The sequence below is a fragment of the Orycteropus afer genome, unplaced genomic scaffold, assembly GCF_000298275.1.
Source record: "Orycteropus afer afer isolate SDZICR_OR568_19922 unplaced genomic scaffold, OryAfe1.0 scaffold00017, whole genome shotgun sequence".
Taxonomy (NCBI): Eukaryota; Metazoa; Chordata; class Mammalia; order Tubulidentata; family Orycteropodidae; genus Orycteropus; species Orycteropus afer.
In genome coordinates, this window is record NW_006921604.1 from 816,372 (window position 1) to 837,817 (window position 21,446).

General features: G+C 47.4%; 1 protein-coding gene across 1 annotated transcript in view; it reads left to right on the forward strand.

Annotated features, from left to right (window-relative positions):
- Nucleotides 1-7,537, forward strand: part of PAX8 (paired box 8) — a 103,069-nt gene extending 95,532 nt beyond the window's left edge. Inside the window, exons 14-15 of the mRNA XM_007959505.1 lie at nt 5,979-6,065; nt 7,461-7,537. Coding sequence (XP_007957696.1) covers nt 5,979-6,065; nt 7,461-7,537 — 164 coding nt within the window. The remainder of the gene's footprint in view (nt 1-5,978; nt 6,066-7,460) is intronic.
- Nucleotides 7,538-21,446: the final 13,909 nt, after the last annotated feature.

The following is a 21,446-nucleotide window of genomic DNA, read 5'->3' on the forward strand; positions in this document are numbered from 1 at the left end:
CCCTCCCTCCCTCTTCTGGAGCGTGAAATGAGATTGGTCAAGATAAAAAAGGAAAAGATTCGGTTATTTTTTTAAGAGTGTGGATAATGGGGCCTCTCAATCAAAATCCTAGGCTCCAGTTGCTCCCCCATCCCCCTTCCAACCTCTCCACCTTCCCCTGCCTCCTATTCAGAGGAGGAGGAAGAAACGTAAAGCACAGGGCTTTTCTCTTAATTATGAACCATTCCCCAGGGTAGGCACAGGGCAAGGGGTCCCTGGGGCCCAGAGTCTGACCTATGAGGTAGCTTGAAGGCATGGACTTCTTATCAAAGGACCCCAGGTTGTTTCCAGGAAGACTTCATCCTGAGAAGGTGTTGGGGGGGGGGGGCACAGCTACTTTTTGCAAAAGGAGCATCCTAGCCTTACAAGGTAGAAGGGTTCCCAACTAGTTGCATTCATTGCATTTTCAGGATATTTAAATACATCACCTGGTTTCTCAGAACTCTGCTGTGCATGAATTGTTAAGGAATTTTTTTGTAGAAAAATTATTTGTCCATCTGTTACCACTGCCCATGATCTCCCATTTGACTGAATGGCAGTCCTTTCCATTCAAATCAAGGAAGATTCATTGAACAACACTTTATGCTCCACCAGTGGCAGTGGAGTAAACTTTGACACATGATGACCCTGCATGTGTCAGAGTAGAATTGTGCTTCATAGGGTTTTCATTGGCTGATTTTTCAGAAGTAGATCACCAGGTATTTTTTTCAAGTTACCTATGGGTGGACTCAAACCCAAGTTTTCATTTAGCAGCTGAGGGCATTAACTGTTGCACCACCTAGAGACTCTGCTTTGTGCTAGGCACATAATAAGTGTTTAAAGGAAAGCATACCAATGACATTCTTTAATCAATTGTGGAAGGCAGGAAGTGTTCATTTATTATGCACATCTGTGTGCTCAGTCATTCAGTCCAACTATCTACGCATATAACTTATTTCTCATTTAATCCTCACCATAAGCCCAAGAGCTCTGCTGGCATAGTGGGTCAGGCATTTGGCTGCTAACCAGAAGGTCAGTGGTTCAAACCTACCAGCTGCTCTGTGGGAGGAAGATGAAGGAATCTACTTCTGCAAAGATTTATAGTCTTGGAAACCCAGTGGGGGTCACTATGAGTCAGAATCAACTCAATGGCAGTGGGCTATTTTTGGGGGGATTATAACCCCAAGAGGTTGGTATTATTCCACTTTTATAGATAAGGAAGCTGAGGTTTAAAAAAGAAAAGTATATTCAGAGTCATAATAATACTAAATAGCCAAGTTTTTCAAGCACAGACCTTTTAATTTCAAATATAGGGTTCTTTCCACTCCATGCATTGCCACCCACCATACTGGGAATAAAGATACAAGTTATGAGAGAAAAAAAGCAAAAGGGCCAAGATACAGCTTTCTCTTGTCCACTCACCTTCTATTTGCCTTTTCATTTTCTGTTACTGCACCATTAACAGAGTTAATGATTCTCAACTAGGTGCTAAAGCTGAATCACTACCCAAACCCATCTATCTATCTGTCCTTCCTTTCATCTGTTCATTCATTCATCTTTCATACATTTTTTCACACATTCTTCCTATCCATCGATTTGTCCTTCCATCATCCATTTTTCCTTTTTATTAATCTACTCCATCCTTCTGTCCATGTTTCTAGCACCCATCCTTCCATCTTTCCTTTTATCCATCTTTCCATAATCCATCCTTCCACCCACCCATCAATCCATCCTTTCATCTATTGAACCCTTCCATCATCCATCCTTCCATTCTTCCTTTTATCCACCCATCCATTCATCTCGTTTTTCACTTAACAAGTGCTGGTTGAAGATTTACTGTGTGAGATGCTGGAGATACAACAGGGAACAAGACAGGTTCCTCTATTCATGGAGCTTACAACTAATGGTGGAGGGAAATGGACAGTAAATAAGAAAAGACATGAATAAAGAAGATAATTTCAGATAATGAAGACATTAAAATGGGATGATGTAATGAAGAGCCACAGGGAGAGGAGATGACAATTTTAGATTGGCTGATCAGAGGAGGCCTTTCTGAAAAGGTGTTCAAAGTGGTCAGCCAAGTGATAAACTGGGCCAAATCATCCCTGGCCAGAAAGAACAGTAAGTGCAAAGGCCCTAAGGCAGGAACTGGTTGAGCATAATAGCTCACAGAAAGGGGGTGAGTCTATCTAGAAAATAGAGAGTAAGGGAGGAAAACACTACAAGATGAGGATGTTGATAACGATTGGGCCAAGTTTTAAAAGACTACTTAGTTTGTTTGAAGAATGGATTGTAGAAAGTTAAGAAAGGAAGCATAGAGATCAGTTAGCAGGCTATTGCAGTAGTTCATGCAAGAGATGATAGTAACTTGGACTAAGGTGGGAGATATGAACACTGAGGCTATGTTTTGGTGGTATAGCCAACATGACTTGCTGGTGAATTAGTTATAGGGGTGAGAAAATAGAGGAAACAAGGGTGACTCTAGGTTTTGGACTTGGGAAACTGTACGAATGGCAGTGGGAGACTAGAAAAGGAACATGTTTAGTGAGTTGGAAGGTGGAAATCAAGAGCTCTGTTTGTCCTAGTAAGTTCCCAATTAAATAAGTCAATAGGCCCATGATATGTGTGAAGTCAGGAAGAATTCTGGGTATAAATTTCAGCCATTGCACAGGGGTATTGTTTAATTCCAAGGGATTAGATAAGATCACTAGAAAGAGAAGGAGCTGGGAAAGCACAGAAGGCCGGCAAACGAAACCCTGGAGTTCTTCCACATTTTGAAGTCTAACAAAGAGGGAACCAGCAAAGAAAACTGAATAGGAAAGCCCAGTGAGTTAGGAAGCAAACCAGGAGAGTGGATATGTGAAAGCCATAGATGTTGTGAAGAGCTGAATCCAAGTCCACTAAGAGGTTGAGTGAGTGACATAGAAGTGATTATTGGAATGATTAGAATAGAGGTTGTAGGGATTTTGAAGGGATCATTAGTGACCTGGTTGGAGGAAAACAAGAAGGTGAAGAAAGAGATTATGGAGCAGAGAAATGGACTGATAGCTGGAGGTGATTATGGGGGTAGGAGAGAACTTTTAAAAGATAGAAGATACCAGAGCATGTTTACAGGATGAAGAGAATAATGAATTTACAAAGGAAAGATTGATGAAGCAAAAAAAGAGAGGGAATAATCATAGGAGCCAAGTCCCTGGGAAGGTGGGTAGGGTGGGATGCAGAGCAAAGAGGTGGCATTAGCCTTTCTTAGGCTCAGGGACATTTCATGTGCTGTGGCTGCAGACAGGTTGAAATATCTGGTGGTGGGACGATGCTGCACCCAGAGTGTACCAACCCCTTGACTTTACCCCAATTTCCATGTGACTGAGGCAGATAGGTACTCAGTAAGTGTAAGTTAAATAATGAATAAGTGGTGAATGAGTATGAATGTATAAGAATGTATGAATGAGTAGCAAAATGAGAACACAAACACGTTTTTCTTTTTCCACATTGAGCCGGGAGTGTTTGACATTGCGTGGGACAGGGTAAAGTGTCAGAGAACCCTTGCTATGTAGCCAGTGTAGCAAGGAATGCATTTCCTCCAAGGACCTAACTGAAACCAGCTCTGGGGTACATCAGCAGTAAAGCTGATCCGTGGGATACAAGGAAGAGCACTGGAGTAGGAGTTAGGGGGCCAGGGCTGTATTTCAGCTCTCATTGAATGTGTGGCCTTTGACAAATGTCTTCCCCTTTCTAACTAGCAGCTCCTTCATTTCTGAAACACACGGTTGTGTCAGATCAACTTTTAGTTTTCCTTTTTTTTTTTTTTTTTAATTTTCTGTTAGACAGAAGGAGTTCTGGTGGCATAGTGCCTAAGACTGCTAACCAGAAGGCTGGTGGTTTAAACCCACCAGCTGCTCCTTGGAAGAAAGATTGGGCAATCTACTTCTGTAGTGATACTGCCTTGGAAAGCCAAGGAGGGGTCACTATGAGTTGGATCCGACTCATTGGCAGTGAGTTTGTTCTTTTATTTGTGTGTGTGTTAGACATTATTCCTGTGGAACTTGCTGTCTCACTGCCTATCCCTGACTCCCAAAAAATGGAGCATCCAGTAGCCTTCCTCTGCTTTACGCTCTTCCTCTTCACTTCCATTTCTCCTGTGCCAATACCCACTTCTCTGGTAAAGAAGCAGCCCCAGCCAGGATTTATCACTGATTATATGACAAATTTGAACCTCTGCTGAACTTTATTTTAACACCTGTTTGATGGGAAAATAATAAAAGTTAAGATCCAATCTACTTCTGTAGAAATACTGCCTCAGATATTAAAGGAGGGGTCGCTCCTTGGAGCGTGAATCAGAACCTATGCGATGGCAGTGAGTTTAGAGTTTGGTTTTTTTGGTATTATATGGATTTAATGTGTGTTTGTCTCATTTGATCTTTGCTACAACCCAATACAATAAGCACAATGATTTGCCCCATTTCACGGATGAGAAAAATCAAGGCTCAAAGAGGTTAAATGCCTTGTGCAAGGTTACATAGTAGTAAGTGGAGAGTGAGGATTTGACTCAGGGCAGTCCAATTCCAGAATGAGGGGTTTCAAGCCTGCCCAATAGAGAGTCTGGGAAGGAGATTATAAGCCACAGAGGGCACTTAGCTCACAATAGTAGATGAGTTTTTGAAAGACTGCATAGACATTCATTGGATCTCAGGGTTGGCAGGAACCTTGCTGTGTAAACAGAATCATCTTTTAAGTGCATAAAGGGATTATCTGGAATTTAGAATTAAGAGCCCAAGGTCAAGGTCTGTTCTGCCACTTACCAACAGTGTGATTTGAGGCAAACTACTTAATCTTGCTGCACTCAAATACCTCTTCCACAAATTGACAGTATCAATGAGCACTTCATAGGATGATACTGAGAATAAACAAGTAAGATGTGTGTGAAAGTGCTTTGCAAACGTTAAGCTCTTACCAATGGTAGTTGTGGTGACTATAGCTGACTTTGTTGTAATTTAAAGGATTCCAGTGGTAATTCCTTGTGTAAAGCCAAGAATCCATTCACAGATGGAGATGATCTAATTTACTTTGTGTCAATTCATGCACTGAGTTGCTTAAAGTGATGGACTCAGCATGGAACAGCTAACTCCTCAAAGCTCAGGACCCAGCTTCTCCAAGAGCATACATAGGTGGTTTGTGCTCTCCAAGTTCTTGTCTCTTCTTTTCTTAATCACACACACACACATACATAAATGTACTCCTCCTCAACAAACTCATTTGTGCTTAGCAGGCTAAAAAGTTTACATGCATATGTACCAGATGACACCAAATCAGTTTTGACTCATGGTGACCCCATGTGTGTCAGAGTAGAACTGTGCTCTAAAGGATTTTCAGTCACTGATTTTTCAGAAGTAGATCACCAGGCCTTCCTTCTCAGGCACCTCTGAGTAGACTTGAACCTCCACTCTTTCAGTTAGTAGCCAAGCACATTAACCATATTCACCATCCAGGGATTCCACCTACATACATACATTACAGATTTCTCTTTCACCTCTAAAACCCTCCAGGGGTCCCTCCCAAAAAGGCCTTTCTGCAGAAGGTCCAGACAGTAATAGAAGCAGCAGTTACAAGCTGGACCCTGGAGTCATAGCACAACTTCCAAATTCACCAAACGGTCCAGCTGTGTGAGCTTCTACAGATCTCTGACCCTCAATTTTTTTTACAAGGAAAATGACGATAATAAGCTCTACTTCCTGGGGCTTCTGTGAGGATTGCAGCCTGTCAGTGTCAGGGAAGTACCTCTAGGATGTGGCAAAAACGTCATCACCCAAAATGATGCAGGCTGAAGGGCTCCCCAAGGAATGATGGAGGGGCCTTCTGAACTCTACTGTCCCTGCTATTTGGGCCCCCCAGGCTCATTCACTGCCAGCCCCGACAGTGCTGCCTACCACCTCACAGGTCTCTCTCCTGTGTGCCTCCAACAGGAAGTGAGTACTCTGGCAACACCTACAGCCACACCCCCTACTCCTCCTACAGTGAGGCCTGGCGCTTCCCCAACTCCAGCTTGCTGAGTAAGTTGCCTCTGGGGCCACACAGGCCCTCTGCTGTGTGGGGTGGGATGGGTGTTTGATCAAAATGTGTCTGAAAGCTTGGAGCCCCTACGTTAGAGGAAGGGCTTGAAGAGACAGGTGATGTTTGTAGAGCCCAAGGAGGTAGAAGCAGAGCAGTGTACCTGGTTGTTTGTGAGAAAGAGGGCAGAGGGAAGAGACTTGCCTGCAGCAGTCTCCCTCCTAGTACCCAAGACTGTGTCCATTAAGTCTTGTTTTATGTAAGGTTCTGGGCTCAGATCTTGAGGGGAGGGGAAAGGGTGGGCACAAGAAAAGTTGAAGAGTTGAAGAGAGGACCTCCTGCCCCCGGGGCTTACAGTCCAAAAGCAGACACTGACTAAGAGGCACAGCTGCCCTTGTCTTGGGAGCTTTCCAATACCTAGAATGCTCTCCTGCCATCCATGTTTACCATCTAAATGGCTCAGCATCGAAATTCTTACTCAGTAATCCTTTGCTCCACCATGTTCCCTGATATTTGCTTTGAAAGAAGTGGACAACATTCAGTGGCGACATCCAGAGAATCAACTGCAAGGCAATTCATAACCTCTTTCTCATCCTGGGACCCTGGGTTGGGTTTTTTAGGAAACCCATCCCCTAGAAAGAGAAGCTTGTGAGACCATACTTCCATGATGGCCTTGGGTCTCATAGAGAACCTAAAGCCAGAGAAAATCAACAATGCAAATATGGCTGGCCCTGCTGGACCATCTCTCAGGCCTGGCAGGACCACCATTCCGTAAATGTCCCCTCTCCTCCTGGTTCTGGAGTTGCAGAAGTGACAAGCATGATGGCTGACCTGGGCTCTACTGCCCAGATGAGTTCAACCCCAAGCCACCTTTCTGTTCAGTTTAACCATAATGGAGGACAGTGAGGTGGGCTGAAGCACCAAGGCATCTTCCTGCTGGGTCTCCTGGATGCCTATCCTGTCCTGGGCCTCAAACCTGATCCCTTTGACCAATCCAGATTCTCACCCCTGGGCTTTAAGATGAAGGTTATCTGACCTGGTCCTGTTTGTGCAAGGCTATGGAAGATCCATATTATCTCCCAGTATGCTTGGGTCCTCAGGGTTCCAGATGTAATGTTCTCTATTGCCCTCTCCCTTAATTGAGGGTGTTGAAGGTCAAAGCAATTATCAGGGAAGGGGGCAGAGAAGCAACTCCTCTCATTCTGGCCAGAAACTCAAAGGTGAGGCCAGAGAAGGAGGAAATAGGGCCAGAGAGGAGTTAATCTTTGATGATCAGATAGGCAAGAGGGATAAATGATTAACTTGTGCTGTCTTAAAGGTCAGCAGATGCAGGGGAAAACTATGGTGCAATTTCCCCTTCTGACCAGCAGTGTTGTTATTTTTTTTAACATGTCCAGGTTCCCCATATTATTACAGTTCCACATCAAGGCCGAGTGCACCGCCCACCACTGCTACGGCCTTTGACCATCTGTAGTTGCCATGGGGACAGTGGGAGCGACTGAGCAACAGGAGGACTCAGCCTGGGACAGGCCCCAGAGAGTCACACAAAGGAATCTTTATTTATTACATGAAAAATAACCACAAGTCCAGCATTGCGGCTCACTCCCCGTGTGGTTAATTTAATGAACCATGAAAGACACAATGACCTTGGAGAAGGCCAAACTATCCTCTAAGACTCCTTAAAGAGGGGCAGGAGTCCCAGGGAAAGAGAATCATCCCATTCTGCAAGAGACAAAATCAGAGGAGACACTGGCCCCCGGCGGCTTCCCACCAAAGGAGAGAAGAGGGAACAGCTGGACAATCTTGAGGGGATGGCCTGAGGGGTGAACAAGGGTGCCTCCTGACTCTGTCATCAACACAGCTCTAGCAATTGTGGGCTGTTATCACTCCCATCCAACCCACAAACCATAGCCCAGTGCAAAGGCGTTCTCCCCCAGCGACCCTGACAGTCACCTCCCCGCCTGCCCACCTTTTTCACTCACTTTGCTTGGCTCTTCCTATGCCTCTTTCTTGGGTATGGGCTGAGAGCTGGGTCTAGTCAATCCAAAACTGTACCCTATTACCAACTGACCTTCCTTTGCCTGCTCCTGTGAATGTACAAACACCACTCTGGGTTCTCATCCAGGAGCTGCCATCAGCTAGGCCAACCTAAAACAGCTTGGGACAAACATTCCAAAGGGCCCCTGGCTCCTGGTCCCTGGGACGGTGTAAGGTGCATCTCGTGCCCAGGGCAGAGCAGGGCGGAATACTGGGGACTCGCTTCCCTTTCCTAATAGCTCTTTCCAAGCCAGTGTGCTTCCTGCAGTCCAAGCCTACCATGTCTAAAGAGACCCTGAAGTGTAGCCCCTTGAAACCAACAATGGAGGTTCACTTTTGGGTGCCTCACAGCTCTTGTCCCCACACCTGACTGTAAATACTGTAAATGAAGCTCTGTTTGGGACAAGCTTCCCTCTCTCCATCCTCCAGACTTTGACCTCCATGTGAATTGTCTCCCTGCCATGTCAGACTTCTCTCCTTGATGCTTCTTTCTTTTATAAAGACAACCCACCATTGCCATATGACTCAATAAACCATTACTCTTCATCTCTGGCTTTGGGGCTGACTGGGAAAGGAGGCAACTTGATGTTGGGCTTTCTCTCGGGAACCTCACCAGGTGCCCAGTGAGCTTACTGTGGGGCTATGGGTTGGAAAAACAAACCAGTTGCTGTCAAGCCAACATGATTCATGGCAAAGCATGTGTGTCAGACTAGGACTTTGCTCCATAGGGTTTTCAGTGGCTGGATTTTCAGAAGCTCACCAGGCCTTTCTTCTAAGTGCCTCTGGGTGAACCCAAACCTCTAACCTTTTGGTTAGCAGCAGAGTGCTTTAACCATTGCACCACCCAGCTACTGCTGTGGATTGAACCCACCCACTGCCATCGAGTTGATTCCAACTCAGTAACCCTTTTGGATAGAGTAGAACTGCACCATAGGGTTTCCAAGACTATAAATCTTTATGGAAACAGACTGCCTCATCTTTCTCCTGCAAAGAGGCTCATGGCTCGAACCAATGACCTTTGGCTAGCAGGCAAATACTTTAACCACTGCACCACCATAGCTCCTTCTGTGGTTTGAAAGGGACCATATAATGTCCAAGAGCCCTGCCTTGGCACTCTCCCTCTGCACTTAATAGATGGTTAAAATTGGGTAAATCATTTACTCCAAGCCTTGATTTCCTCAGCTCTAAATAAATGCTAGGAGCTCTGGTGACGTAGTGCCTAAGGCATTTGACTGCTAACCAGAAGGCTGGTAGTTCAAACCCACCAGCTACTGCTCGGAAGGAAGGTTGGGCAATCTACTTCTGTAGTGATACCACCTCAGACCCAAGGAGGGGTTGTTACAAGTTGGATCTGATTCCGTAGCAGTGAGTTTGGTTTTTTTTGGTTTAAATAAATACTGGGATAAAATGAGCAAACGGCATAGTGCCGGCCACTCATAAACTCCCCACAAATAGTAGTTGTTGTTATCAACAGGAAGCCAGGGTCAGTGGGGAGGGTTGGTGATTGAACTGAGAATAGCTATTAACTACAGCATACATAAACAGTGCTTGAAGACATTTATCATATACTAGGTACAGTGTAGTGAGCTTTACATAAGTTAATTTGAGCTTAGCCCTATTTTACATATGAGAAAACTGAGGGTCAGAAAAATGAAATAACTTCTCAAGATAGAATGTACCGCCCTCTTAGGCCCACCACGGGGCCTTCATCAGATGGTCGGGACCCCAGAGAGGTTCTGGGGCTGTCACTGAGAGCCTGCTTTCTAAAGATCTGGAATGACTGAGCAGTGCAGAAATGCAGGGTGGTAGAGGGTGAAGGGAGGGATGAGGGAGTCTGCAGGGACTGGGGATAACCCCTGGTGGGGAATTTGGGAGAACAGGGTAAAAATACAAGGGTGACTGACTGCAAGCCCTCTGCTTCCGATAGGGTGCTTGTCCCACAGGGGCTGCCTGGGGGCTGCTTGGACCCTCTCCATGTGAGACCCAGCTAGAAGGAGGGGCAGAGGTCTGCAGCCTCCAAGCCTAGGTTAATGCTGACAAAGAGCAGCCAGGCAGACAACAGCCAGGAGCAGAGTCAGATGGAAATTCTGCACCCACTCAGGACTCTGAGGCTGGGCAGAAAGGTGGAGAGATGGGGCATGAGAAGAGTTGAGCCATGAGGGACTTTCCCATGAAGAAAGCCTGTTCCCCATCTCTTCTGAGTGAAATCTTGAGATGAGGTTTCTTTTTCAATAATAGGACTAATCTCATTATACCTGAGACTCTTCTTGCTTCTGAACCTCTTGGTTCCAAGCTCTAAGATGACCTGCCTACATGGCTCTGGGGCCACAGTGAGCCACACACACACACACACACACACACACACACACACCAGTTATGTTGAGATGCATGGCACCCTGAGGAGCTTGCAGAGCTAAAATTTACATTTGCAGCCAAAACCCTCCCTCCACTTGAGTGCCCCTGCTATATTTGCTCCAACTCTCAAGTGACAACATGGTTCAGGACTCACTTTTCCTTCTGTGAAATGAACTGAGCACCCTGGGGTGTTTTGATCCTCTCTGAGCAGATGTTTGGGGAGTATGTGGCATGTTCCAAGTCCAGCAGGTACCTGTACCTACCCTGATACTCTGGCCATGGTTAGACCATAGGTCCCTCTTTGGAGCTTGGGAAGTACAGTCATCTGTGTGTTGTGGGAGAGAGACAAATTGAGGTGCCCAGCATTGGGGGGTTGTGGGAGAAGTTGGGTGGCACATAAGGAGTCACTTTAGAGAAGGGGTGTGAGAGGAAAGAGAAGGAAGACTTACAGGAGGGCTGCAGAGGCTGAGTGTGAAGGGAGGGGTGTTGCTGTGCCTGACACATTCCTGAGGCATTCAGGTCCATGCTCCCTTGTATTGCACCCTGAGCCCTCATGGTCCTGGAACAATCCCTTTCACTATCTATGCAGCAAGACCTCCATCAGCTTTCCAGGCACTCAGCTCTCCTGGGTCCATCACCTTCACCCCTTTTCCTCCAGCCCTCCTTGTCCACCCTCCACCCAGCTGGTGGACAGCTGAGTATGCAAGGAGCTCACAGGAAGCCTATGGACCATACAGTCCCTGAAGGGCAAAAGGGTTCTTGTTGGGACACAGTGCAACTCCAGCCTTGCCTGGGGCCCACTAGGTTGGGAGAACCAGTCTTTCTAAGGCTGGCTGAAGTTGCTGTATGTAACCCTCTGGCCCTCTGACTCTCCGCCTCCAAGGCAAGCCTTCAGGCTAGCTCCAATGCTTCCCATCCTCCTGTCTTCTTCTCACTTCTCTAATATTCTTGCCATAGGTTGTTACTAAAAAACATTTATTTTCTGCCCACCATGTCCCAAGTATGCACTTGATACTCCCAGCAACTTCAGGCAAGAGGATTTTGTGGTCAAGGTGTACATTAAAATATGAAGCAGAGAAGTTGAGGAACTTGCTAACGTTTCCCCATGCCCACCTGCCCTCATCATCCTCCTGCCTCCACCACATACACACAGGAACATTTTCTATACGTGTAACCCAAACCAGTTACCATTGACTCACTTCTGACTCACAGTGATCCCATGTGTGTCAGAGTAGAACAGTGTTCCATATGGTATTCAGTGGCTGATTTTTCTGAAGTAGCTTGCCAGGCCTTTCTTCCGAGGTGCCAGGGCCTCCATATAAAAACATAAGCCCTTTTTGAGACAGCTCATGATGTCATTGACCTTTGAAAGTAGGCAGAGGAGTAGGAAGACTTCACTACGTGCCCATAGTCAGTGGGTTTGTGCTTCAGCTTTAGCCCTGCTCAGGTACACCCTCTCTCTTTCACCTATTAATAGCTCTCCCTGTCCTCTCTCCTCCTCGGAACTTAAAATAACATTTCACTTAGTTTACAAAATCCATTCACATAAATTTTCCTCTCTGATTCTGAACATTGGCCCCATTTTGCAGTTGGGAAAACTGAGACTGAGTCTTGACTTTTGCAAGGTCATTCAGCTAGTCAGCAGAGGAGCTGGGGCTACAGCTGATCCCTGGTCTAAGACCGAACTGAATCCAAACCAAAAGCCTCAGTTGGCTAGACATCATGGCCAGGCTTCCACAGAGACCTCAAGGCATCCTTTGCTACATAGTGAGGGACAGGAGTTACTTGCCCTGTCATCCACTGCCAAGGGTGCTGCCACACACTCCCCACTTTGTGAGTCAGCTGTGGATAGAAGGCCCCATGGTCAGCCTCTAGGCTGAGAAGAAAAGCTGGGGCAGGAGCAGGGGTGCCAGGCTGAATCCCAATTCTCCCTCACCCTTGGCCCTAAATCTCCCTTCAAGCTTCCCCTTGGCAGCCCCCTTCTGACCTTGAGTGTGATAAAGACCTTGCCTCTGCAGGGGGGCGATTACTCTCTGCCTGAAGTTCAGGTGCCCCCTTCCTGACAACCAGCCAAACCTGGCTGTGTTCTGGTGAAAGAATTCATCCCACAGAAACCACTTCCTCTCTTACTCTCTCCTTCCTTTTTTATTCTTCTCTTTTGTCTCTTTTACTTTCTTATTCCAGTCCCTCTTCTGCTGAGCCTCATGTAATGATTCCTTTCCCCTTTGACTTTGTGTCTCCAGGGCTGTGGACCTTGGAAAGACAAAATGAATGCTCCCGGAAGGTCTGCAGTGAGCCAAAGGGAGCCTCAGCATTTTAAAATCCACCAGCCAGGAAGAAGTTCCCCTTCCCCCTTACCATCTCCCTCTCTCTTTGGCTTCTGCCCCTTCTTACTTTCTTCTCTTCTTTCTGGCTCTGTGAGGAGTTGGGGACACAGACACTGGAGGTCACTATCTCCATTCCCTGATGCACCCCTCACTCCCAAGCACAAACCATCACCATCAACCCCACCTTCGCATCACTAAGCCCCCTCCCGTTCTAGAACAGAACCTGGGCTCCACCTGGAAGAAGGTGGAGGAGGCAGCATGAACGCTTTGGCCCTCTCTTCTCTCCTGTCCTTCCAGTTGGCATCTTCCACTAGGCAACACCCTACTCTTGAGAAGCAGCAAAGCTAAGCCCCAGCTGTGGGAAGCTGCCCCCGACCCAGGAGATTTGAGGCGAGGGACTCAGCCCTGTCCAGAGGGGAAAGGCAGGGAGTGGGGCTCTGGCTTGGGGAGAGGGAAAGCCGGGCCCAGTTTCCCCACATCTGTGCCCAGTGGCAACCATCCAGGCTGTGGAGTGAAGCACTGCCCGCGGCTCTCCCAAGGAAATGTGATTTCCCCTTGAGTGAAGCGGACTGTGCAGTGTGGAAATTGGCTCTTTTTCTGAGCGAGCAGTGGCTGTTGCTGCGGAGCCGGGAGGGCTCAGCCCGCGGGAGGCTGTGCTGGCCCCTGGAGTGAGCCAGGAGCAGCCATGTGCTGAGAACTCATTAGGGATAAATCACACTAGTAACAGCATGAAACCCACACCCTCCCCCCAACCCCGCCTCCCTTCCCCACCTTTCTGAAGACCCCCCACTTTCCCCTCCCTCTCCTGGGTCCCCTCTCTCTCCATCAAACTCCCTCCTCCCTTCTCTCCAGTCAAGGAACTCTCTCCCCCAGCTAAGGGCCCTCCCCCATGTGATGCAGAGTATGGCACACACGTACGTGCACACCTACACACACATACACACAGCCATGCACACAGGACTGTCTGCTGCCTGCTACTCAGCTCCAGGAGCTGTCTTTGAATGAGAGACATGTTCATCTACAAATAAATGTTTGCTTTTTTGTTTTGTATTTGTCTTTTTTTTTTGGAGGTAAGGGAGTGTCATTAGTAGCAGGTTTGACAACTCCAGGCCTTGCCCAAGCATTGGAAACTCCTTGTCTTTGCATCATCATCATCATACCAGCTTTGTCACCCCTGCCCCTGCCTCCTAGGTGGGGCCCCCAGCTGTGTGCAACATTGGCTCCTGCACTTATATGCCCCTGGGGAGATGAGAGGTTCTGATGGCCTAATCTACCCACCCACCTGCCAGGAGAAGTAACTGCAGCAGAAAAGAAATCATCCGTAAAATGGATGAGCTTATCCTGAATGGAACCTCATTTCTCCACCAAAGAAATAAAGGAAGAGAAAAAGAGAAAGAAAGAAGGGGGCAAGGCTTGGTGAAAGTATCTCTTGGTGGTTATGAAGGTTATGGATGTTTTTTTTTTTTTACCTGTGAAAGTATAGCCATTTTCTCGCTGGAACCAACCTCTTTCCCAATGATAGGGAAAGGGCCTGCTCTGCCTGTTAGTCCATAGGTTGAATTTGTGGATCTTATTAGAGCCTGATGAAGCTCTTGTGGTGCAGGGCTGAAGCACTCAGCTGCTAACCAGAAGGTCAGCTGTTCAAATCCACCAGCTGTTCGGTGGGAGAAAGATGAGGCAGTCTGCTTCTGTAAAGATTTACAGCCTTGGGAACCCTAATAGGCAGTTCTACTCTGTCCTATGAGTTGGGTCTGACTCCATGGCACATAACAACAACAATAACAACTCTGTCCTATAGGATCTCTTTGAGTTAACTTGACGGCAGTGGTTTGGTTTATTTTTATGCTATTAGAGTCTGTGCATTAATTGTCATAATAACAAGGCTCTTGCTCACCCTTCATATCCCTACAAACTCAGCTCAGTCCTCTTGGGAGAGAATGGCCCAGAGATGGTGCTAAAAGGGCCCAGAAAGGGGAGTGTGGGGCTGTAGCCTCACCCTGTCACCACCCACTGGTGACCCCAGGAGACTCCTCAGTTTCCTCATGTATAAAATGCATGGCTTGGGCCACATGATCTCCAGTTCTAACATTCTGATTTGATAGTTACCTGGGTCAGTGGAAAGCATTCAGGGCCTCATCTGACTGACTCAGGTATGAGACCCTCTGTCTCCCAAATTCCCCAGGTAATTTTCCATCAGGCAACCACCATATTTCCACATTTGGAATCTGGTCCCTGTTTAGGGTGGAGGTAGGGTGGCTTCCAGTGCCCCACCCCACCAAGCAGGCGGGCTGCTTGGGTCCTGACTCAGCTCACTGAGTTAAAGCTGGGCTTCTATAAGATTCCACAGCAGGGAAGAAGCCAGAAGGGTGCTAATTAGCCACAGTTAATATAGGTTGGAAGGAGCCCTGGTGGCACAAGAGATAAGCACTCAACTGCTAACCAGGTCAGTGGTTCCAATCCACCCAGCCACTCTGAAGGAGAAAGACTTGGTCATCTGCTCCCATAAAGATTACAGCCTAGGAAACTCTATGGGACAGTTCTACTCTATGTTATAGGGTCACTATGAGTCAGGAACGGGAGCTCTGGTAGCATAGTGGCTAAGGCACTTGACTGCTAACCAGAAGGCTGGTGGTTCAAACCCACCAACCACTCAGAAGGAAGATGGGAGAGGGGTCGCTATGAGTCGGGTCCAACTCAATGGCACATAACAACAATAAAACAAACAACAATGAGTCAGGATTGACTCAATGGCACTTAACAATAGTGGCTGGGGGAATGAGGATTTTGCTATAGCATTGAAAGGAGACATACAAAAGTATAGAGCAAGGTAGGAAAGCAGTGAAGGCCATAGGAGAGGTACATATAAAGTGCTGTCGGATTTCAGATAATATTTTTCAAGTTCCTCATGCCCATTCCAGGCCTTTCTCTACCATCTATCTTCTCTACCCTCCCAATCTGGGTGGGTTCAAGCACTGATGGCTACACCATTTACCTTTGAGTCAGCTCTGAATCTTGGCAACCCCATGTGTGTCAGAGTAGAACTATTATGCTCCATAAGCTTTTCAGTGGCTGATTTTTTGAGAAGTAGATTGCCAGGCCTTTCTTCCAAGGCACCTCCGGGTGGACTCCAATCTCCAACTTTAAGTTAGCAACCAAGCATGTTAACTGTTGGTACCACTCAATACTCAGGCCTGAAGGTCTGACTTCTCTTCCTGGAAAAAGGCACTTCTGGGCTCCAGAGAGGGATCAGGAGGCCTCTAGCCGTGTCTCTCGACAAAATTTGAGCGTCCTTTCCCAAACACTTTCTCAACCCATACTCTCTGGCCTGCAGCCCTTCCAGACAAACCCAAAGGCCTGGGCCTTTTCTTACCTGGCTCTTAGTTCCTAAAACTGGGTGGGGAAAGGGCAGGTGGGTGCTTGGATCCTAAAAATAGGCCAAGTGCTGTGCCTCCCTGCACAGTCTTGGTTGGTCCCCCTCTTTCCCATCTTAGTATCCCCTGCACCCAGGCTGAGTCCAGCCCAACTCCGACCACTGGCCCCCAGGAGCTAGAGGGAAGAGGGGGAAAAGTACTCAGTGGAGAGGGTGGGAAAATGACAGGCACAAGAAAGAGGAGTAAGTAGAGGGCTCGTGGAGGTGGGAGCATCACTTGGCTGTGAGCTCTAGGACTCTTGGGTTCCTCTTCCCCATGCAGCTTGGGCTCAGAGATACGGCAGTGATACGTATTTGGGGACAGGCCTCACCTTTATGATCCCCTTCTCCCCCCCTCCCCATACATAGTCCCTCAGATCGCTACTTGGTGGGTAGAGCAAGGGGCCTTTAGGGACAGCAAAACAATGTATGTGTATGGAGGTTGGTACAGTCCCAAGATACCCAACAGGGAGGTAGGAAGAATGGGAGTCAGAGGAGGGGAGAGCAGGTGCCAGTCCAAGGGGATGGGTGGGGGTGGGCCCAGGCCTAGGCCAGGGCTCAGGGGCCCATCTGAGCATGTCGCCTGCTAAGAAGGAGTGGATACGGGGGAGGGGAGGGCGGGGAGGTGAATAAATAATAGGAAATAAAACTTCATGAAGCAGAAAATAAAAGGCAGATTATACAGATGTGGCAATTTGAAGGATCATTGCCTCTGTCCTCTTTTTAACTGCTGCATCTGGAGTTCTGAAGCAGCTTATCCTCTCCCTCCCTCTGCTAGGTCCCTGCCTGGCTGGAGGCCCCCACAGGGCCAAGGCACGAGTGGGGACAGCACCTCCAAGTCCAGGCTGGGTGGCATTTCCTAGCATCATGCGCTGCTGCCCAGCCTTAGGCTAGCTCGCAGAGCTGGGGCAGTGGGTGAAAGGGTGGGCTGGGTGTTGCAGCGTGAGGCCCTGAGTGAGGTGTGGGAATGGCTACGTTTGTGTGAGGAAGGGTGAGCATTTTCAAGAGAGTATGCTTGTGGACAAAGTCAAGGCTGACAGGAGGGGTGTGTGGACAGGGCCAAGAGGAGGGAAATGAGCCTGGAGATGTAAGGAATGGGAGACGATTTGTGTCAGACATGAGGAAGGGTACCCTTTCAAAAGGGGGTTTGGAAGAGCACTAGCTGGAGAGGCAGGCCTAAATCTTTGCAAGTGTCTTAGTGCAGGCAGCTTCTTTCTCCTCTTCATCAAAATTCATTTGTTAAGCCTCAATTTGACACTGTGCCAGGTGCTATATAAACAGACATGGTCCCTGCCCTTAAGGAATTTCCAACCTAAGACACACACACTGACACTGTGTTTATTTTACTTTAAATATTAATGTATTCCCCACCTTGTTCCAGAGAGAGTTTGAGACTGCTCACAGGAAATGCATTTAATAAATTAGTGAAATACAAATAAAAAACAAAGCGTCAGGACCAACCACAGAAAATAGCCAATGGGTGTTCTCAAGGATCCTGAGGGCCTGCAATGTGGAGCTGGATATTGGCTTGAGCATGGTGGCCACGTGAAAAGTCCAAACATGGTCACTAACATGACTCTCATTGTTCACAAGAAGACACAATGCTGTTCCTAACACTCGGCTCACCTCAGCCTTGACAAAGGCGACTAAGAGTGTACAGTGCCCACAAAGACACTGCAGTAAATTCAGGAGCAGCTTCCCCAAGGCTGTTGTGTGTAGCGCCAGGCAGGCAGAGCTGAAGTGGGCCCTCCTTATTCCAACTCAGGAAGTGTTGAAATGCAGAATTATCTTGAGCAAAGAAAGTCTCTGTATCCTTCACACCTTCAGCACTGGGACTTCAATCTTGGACCACAAATTAGCACATGGACATGCCCAGAGTCCCAGAGGAAGTACTGGCAGCCGTAGTCAAAGATCCCAGATTGGTCCTGACCAGGTTCAGGGTAGTGACTGTGTATATGTAGAGGAGAGAGGCTGGGAGGGGCCCAGGAGCCATGGCAAGACTGTTCAACAAACCCTGAATGAGGGAGTCACCTTTCTTTGTCTATATACCTCCTCCCGACCCCACGTGTGTCACAAGACAGTTGGGACAAAGAGGTCAGAAAGCCAGAAGCCTCTGCCCTGATACTGAAGTGAAGCAAAAGTGCAGCTGACTCAAATCCCCTTCCATGTGCTGCTGGGTGAACTTTCAAAGCAATAGATGGACATCCACAAAGTTATGAGACACTGGGGAGTCAGAATGGGACTAGTTTGGGGGAAGTGACATTAAGCTCTTACACATTTTACTAAGCAACATCTCTACAGTGTTTTACAATCCACAGTATGGTTTATTGAGGGGCCATGTACTCCAGGCCATTAGAACTCAGAGATTGGGGCTAAAGACTTAGACTTGGGGACAGTTTTCTTAGAATCTATAATGAAGGCTCTGCATCTACCTCAATGAGATCCCCATGGCTAAACTTTGTGGAAAAGCTGAGTTTAGGGGCATAGAGAACAAGAGGAGGTAGTAGAAAAAGAAGAAAAAGAGCACCCAAGAAAGGAGAAGAACCAGAATGTGGAGTGTTGGAAGCAGAGGGAGCAGACTTTTGAAGCTTGTTTGCTTTCAGCTCTAGGCGCCAGGTCCTATATAGGCCTGGGGACACAACAGGAAACAACATCCTGGTCTCCCTGCCCTTAGAAAGGTTATGTTCTACTAAAAGCTAACAAACCAGAAAAGAAGAAAAATGTAAAAAGTTATAGATTTTGATGTGATAGAAATAAACTGCGGTCAGGAGGACTTACTCAGAGAAGGATTCTTAGAGAAGGTGACCTTTGGATATTACTTGGTTTACCCATTCCCTGTCCTAGTCATCCTCAGAATTTCTCAGCATTTGGTCACTGCTCCCAGCCTTTGGGTGGTATTCTCTCTACTACCCCATTTCTCCCAAGGTGGGCTCTGATCAACTTAAGCCTTGGTCTTAGTGACTGACTGGTTCATGGATGAGCACAGGGCCTGAGGCAGGTCACCCAAGGAGATTCATGAATCTGTACAAGAGTTGGAAATTTCCTGGAAGCAGATATGTCTATCAGTTTTGTGTCAGGAAGAGAGTGTCTCAGGAGCTAATGGTACCATCTTGATACCCTGAGGTTGCTCCTTTCTCCTAGGCCAGGGAGACAGAGCCCAGGGAAGTCAAGAGAGAGTCCTGGCTTAGCATGGAGCCCTAAAGTAAGCCTCATCAGACCTGGACTTAGATTGTCTTATTGGAGCCAATTTCCTTTCCTCCTAAAGCTCACTTAAGCTAAGATCTGTTATTTGCAACTTCCAGGCAGTTTCAGAAAGTCAAGTACAGGGGCCCAGCATCAAAGCAGGACATGCATGTTGGAGGGCAGGACCTATGCTAGAACCCAGAAAAGCAGGGGGTGGATGCATGAGGCAAGGTCACACTAATAGCTAACTCACCAGGTTTTCTTCTGTGCCAGGCATTGTTCTCAGATGTTTACGTACATAATTTCACTTAATCCTCACAAGGCCCCTGTGAGGTAAGTACTGTTATTATCCCCATTTTATAGATAAGCAAACTGAAGCACAAGAGGTTAAGTAACTGGCCCCAAGGTCAAATAGTTGGAAAAAGACATTGGCCAAATAGGGTCTGATTGCCAAGGCCAGATCCTGTTGGGCTTGGTGAGCACCTCTTGGGGATCTGATGCAGGTTGGGACAGGTCATGTGCCCAGCAGGGGCAAAGGTCACTAAGACATGAGGGGGAATGAAGAATGAGAAAAGACACTGGATTTAGTGACTGAGGGTCATTGGTGGCTCCCAGGGGTGGCCATTCAGTCAGAGGTGGGGTGGAAACCAGTTTTCAACATGTGAATGAGGGCCAGGTGAGAGAGGGAAATAGTGGGCAAAGACTGTATGTCCTGTGAGTCCATCATAGAAAGGGGAACAGGTCTTAGCTACAGGGAGAAAAACAGGGTCAAATTCAGGCCTTTAATTTTTTCTTCATGATGGTGATACCTGAAGATGTGTGTGAGCCAAGATAATGGAGAGAGTAGAGAGAAGGCCCAAAGACCCCAGATGAGACTTCTGAGGGAGAGAACATGTCAGGCAGGAGAGGAAAGGGTAGTCTGAGGAGCCAATTATGAGCATACAGAGAAGCGATGTGGAATGGGATGGGTAAAGGTGTGAGCCACTGTTAGTTCATCTCCTTTCAACTTACAACATACACCCCTTGTTATCTCCAAGCCCTCATAATTCCCCAAAGGAAAGGATCCAGGCCTTGGTGATTTTCTGATCTTCTGTGGTGTGTGGAAAACCACAAGACATCAAGAAAAGCTGGAGACAAATGTGTTGACAGAGAGGAATGGTGTGAGGAGCTACTGTAGAGAGTGAGGCTCTGAGGGTCATTCAGGAAACCCACAAACACTTGTGAGCCTGCACACGGAGTACGGGCAGGAGGGCAAAGGGGGGAGAAGCAGGGCTGGATTACCAGGTTGTCCATGTTGCCTTCAGGTTGTCCCAAGGTTCCAGGCCACAGTCCTTTTTCCTTCTTTCCTTTGTGTTTTTTATTTTGAAATAAGTGTCGTTGTCATTGTTGCTAGCTGCTGCTGAGTTAGGTCCTGACTTCTGGAGACCCCGTGCATAACAGGTTCAGACCACTGTGATCCATAGGGTTTTCACTGGCTGATTTTCAGAGGTCGATCACCAGCCCCTTCTTCCTGGTCTTAGTCTGGAACCTCCCCTGAAATCTGTTGACTATCATAGCAACACCCAAGCCTCCAGTGACAGATGGCTGATGGCTGCACTTGAGGTGCACTGGCCAGGAATACCAGCCTGTTTCCCACACAGAAGGTGAGAATTCTATCAGTGAACCACCACTGCCTCCCAAATCAAGTTGTACAAATAGTATGGAATATTTCAAGGGCATATTCTGACCCTTCCTCTTGGGCTTATTCACTCAAGTCACTTTACCTTCATGAAGCAAAACTCCCAGGCTATTTCCCAAGCCATGAGCCTTTCCCTCCTCAGCTTGAGAACCACAATGCATATTCACAAAAGAGCCACACGCCTTGCCTGCTGTCAGCTAAATATTATTTTTGGCCTTGCATTCAAGGCCCTTAATGGTCTGGCCTTAACCCATCCTTCCAGCCATGTTTCCCCTACCCCATCACTCCTAAACTCCAGTCCAGCTCCTTTCAAGCCACAACACACACCACTTGTTATCTCCAAGCCCACTAAGTCCCCAAAGGAAAGGACCCAGGCCTTGATTTTTTAATCTTC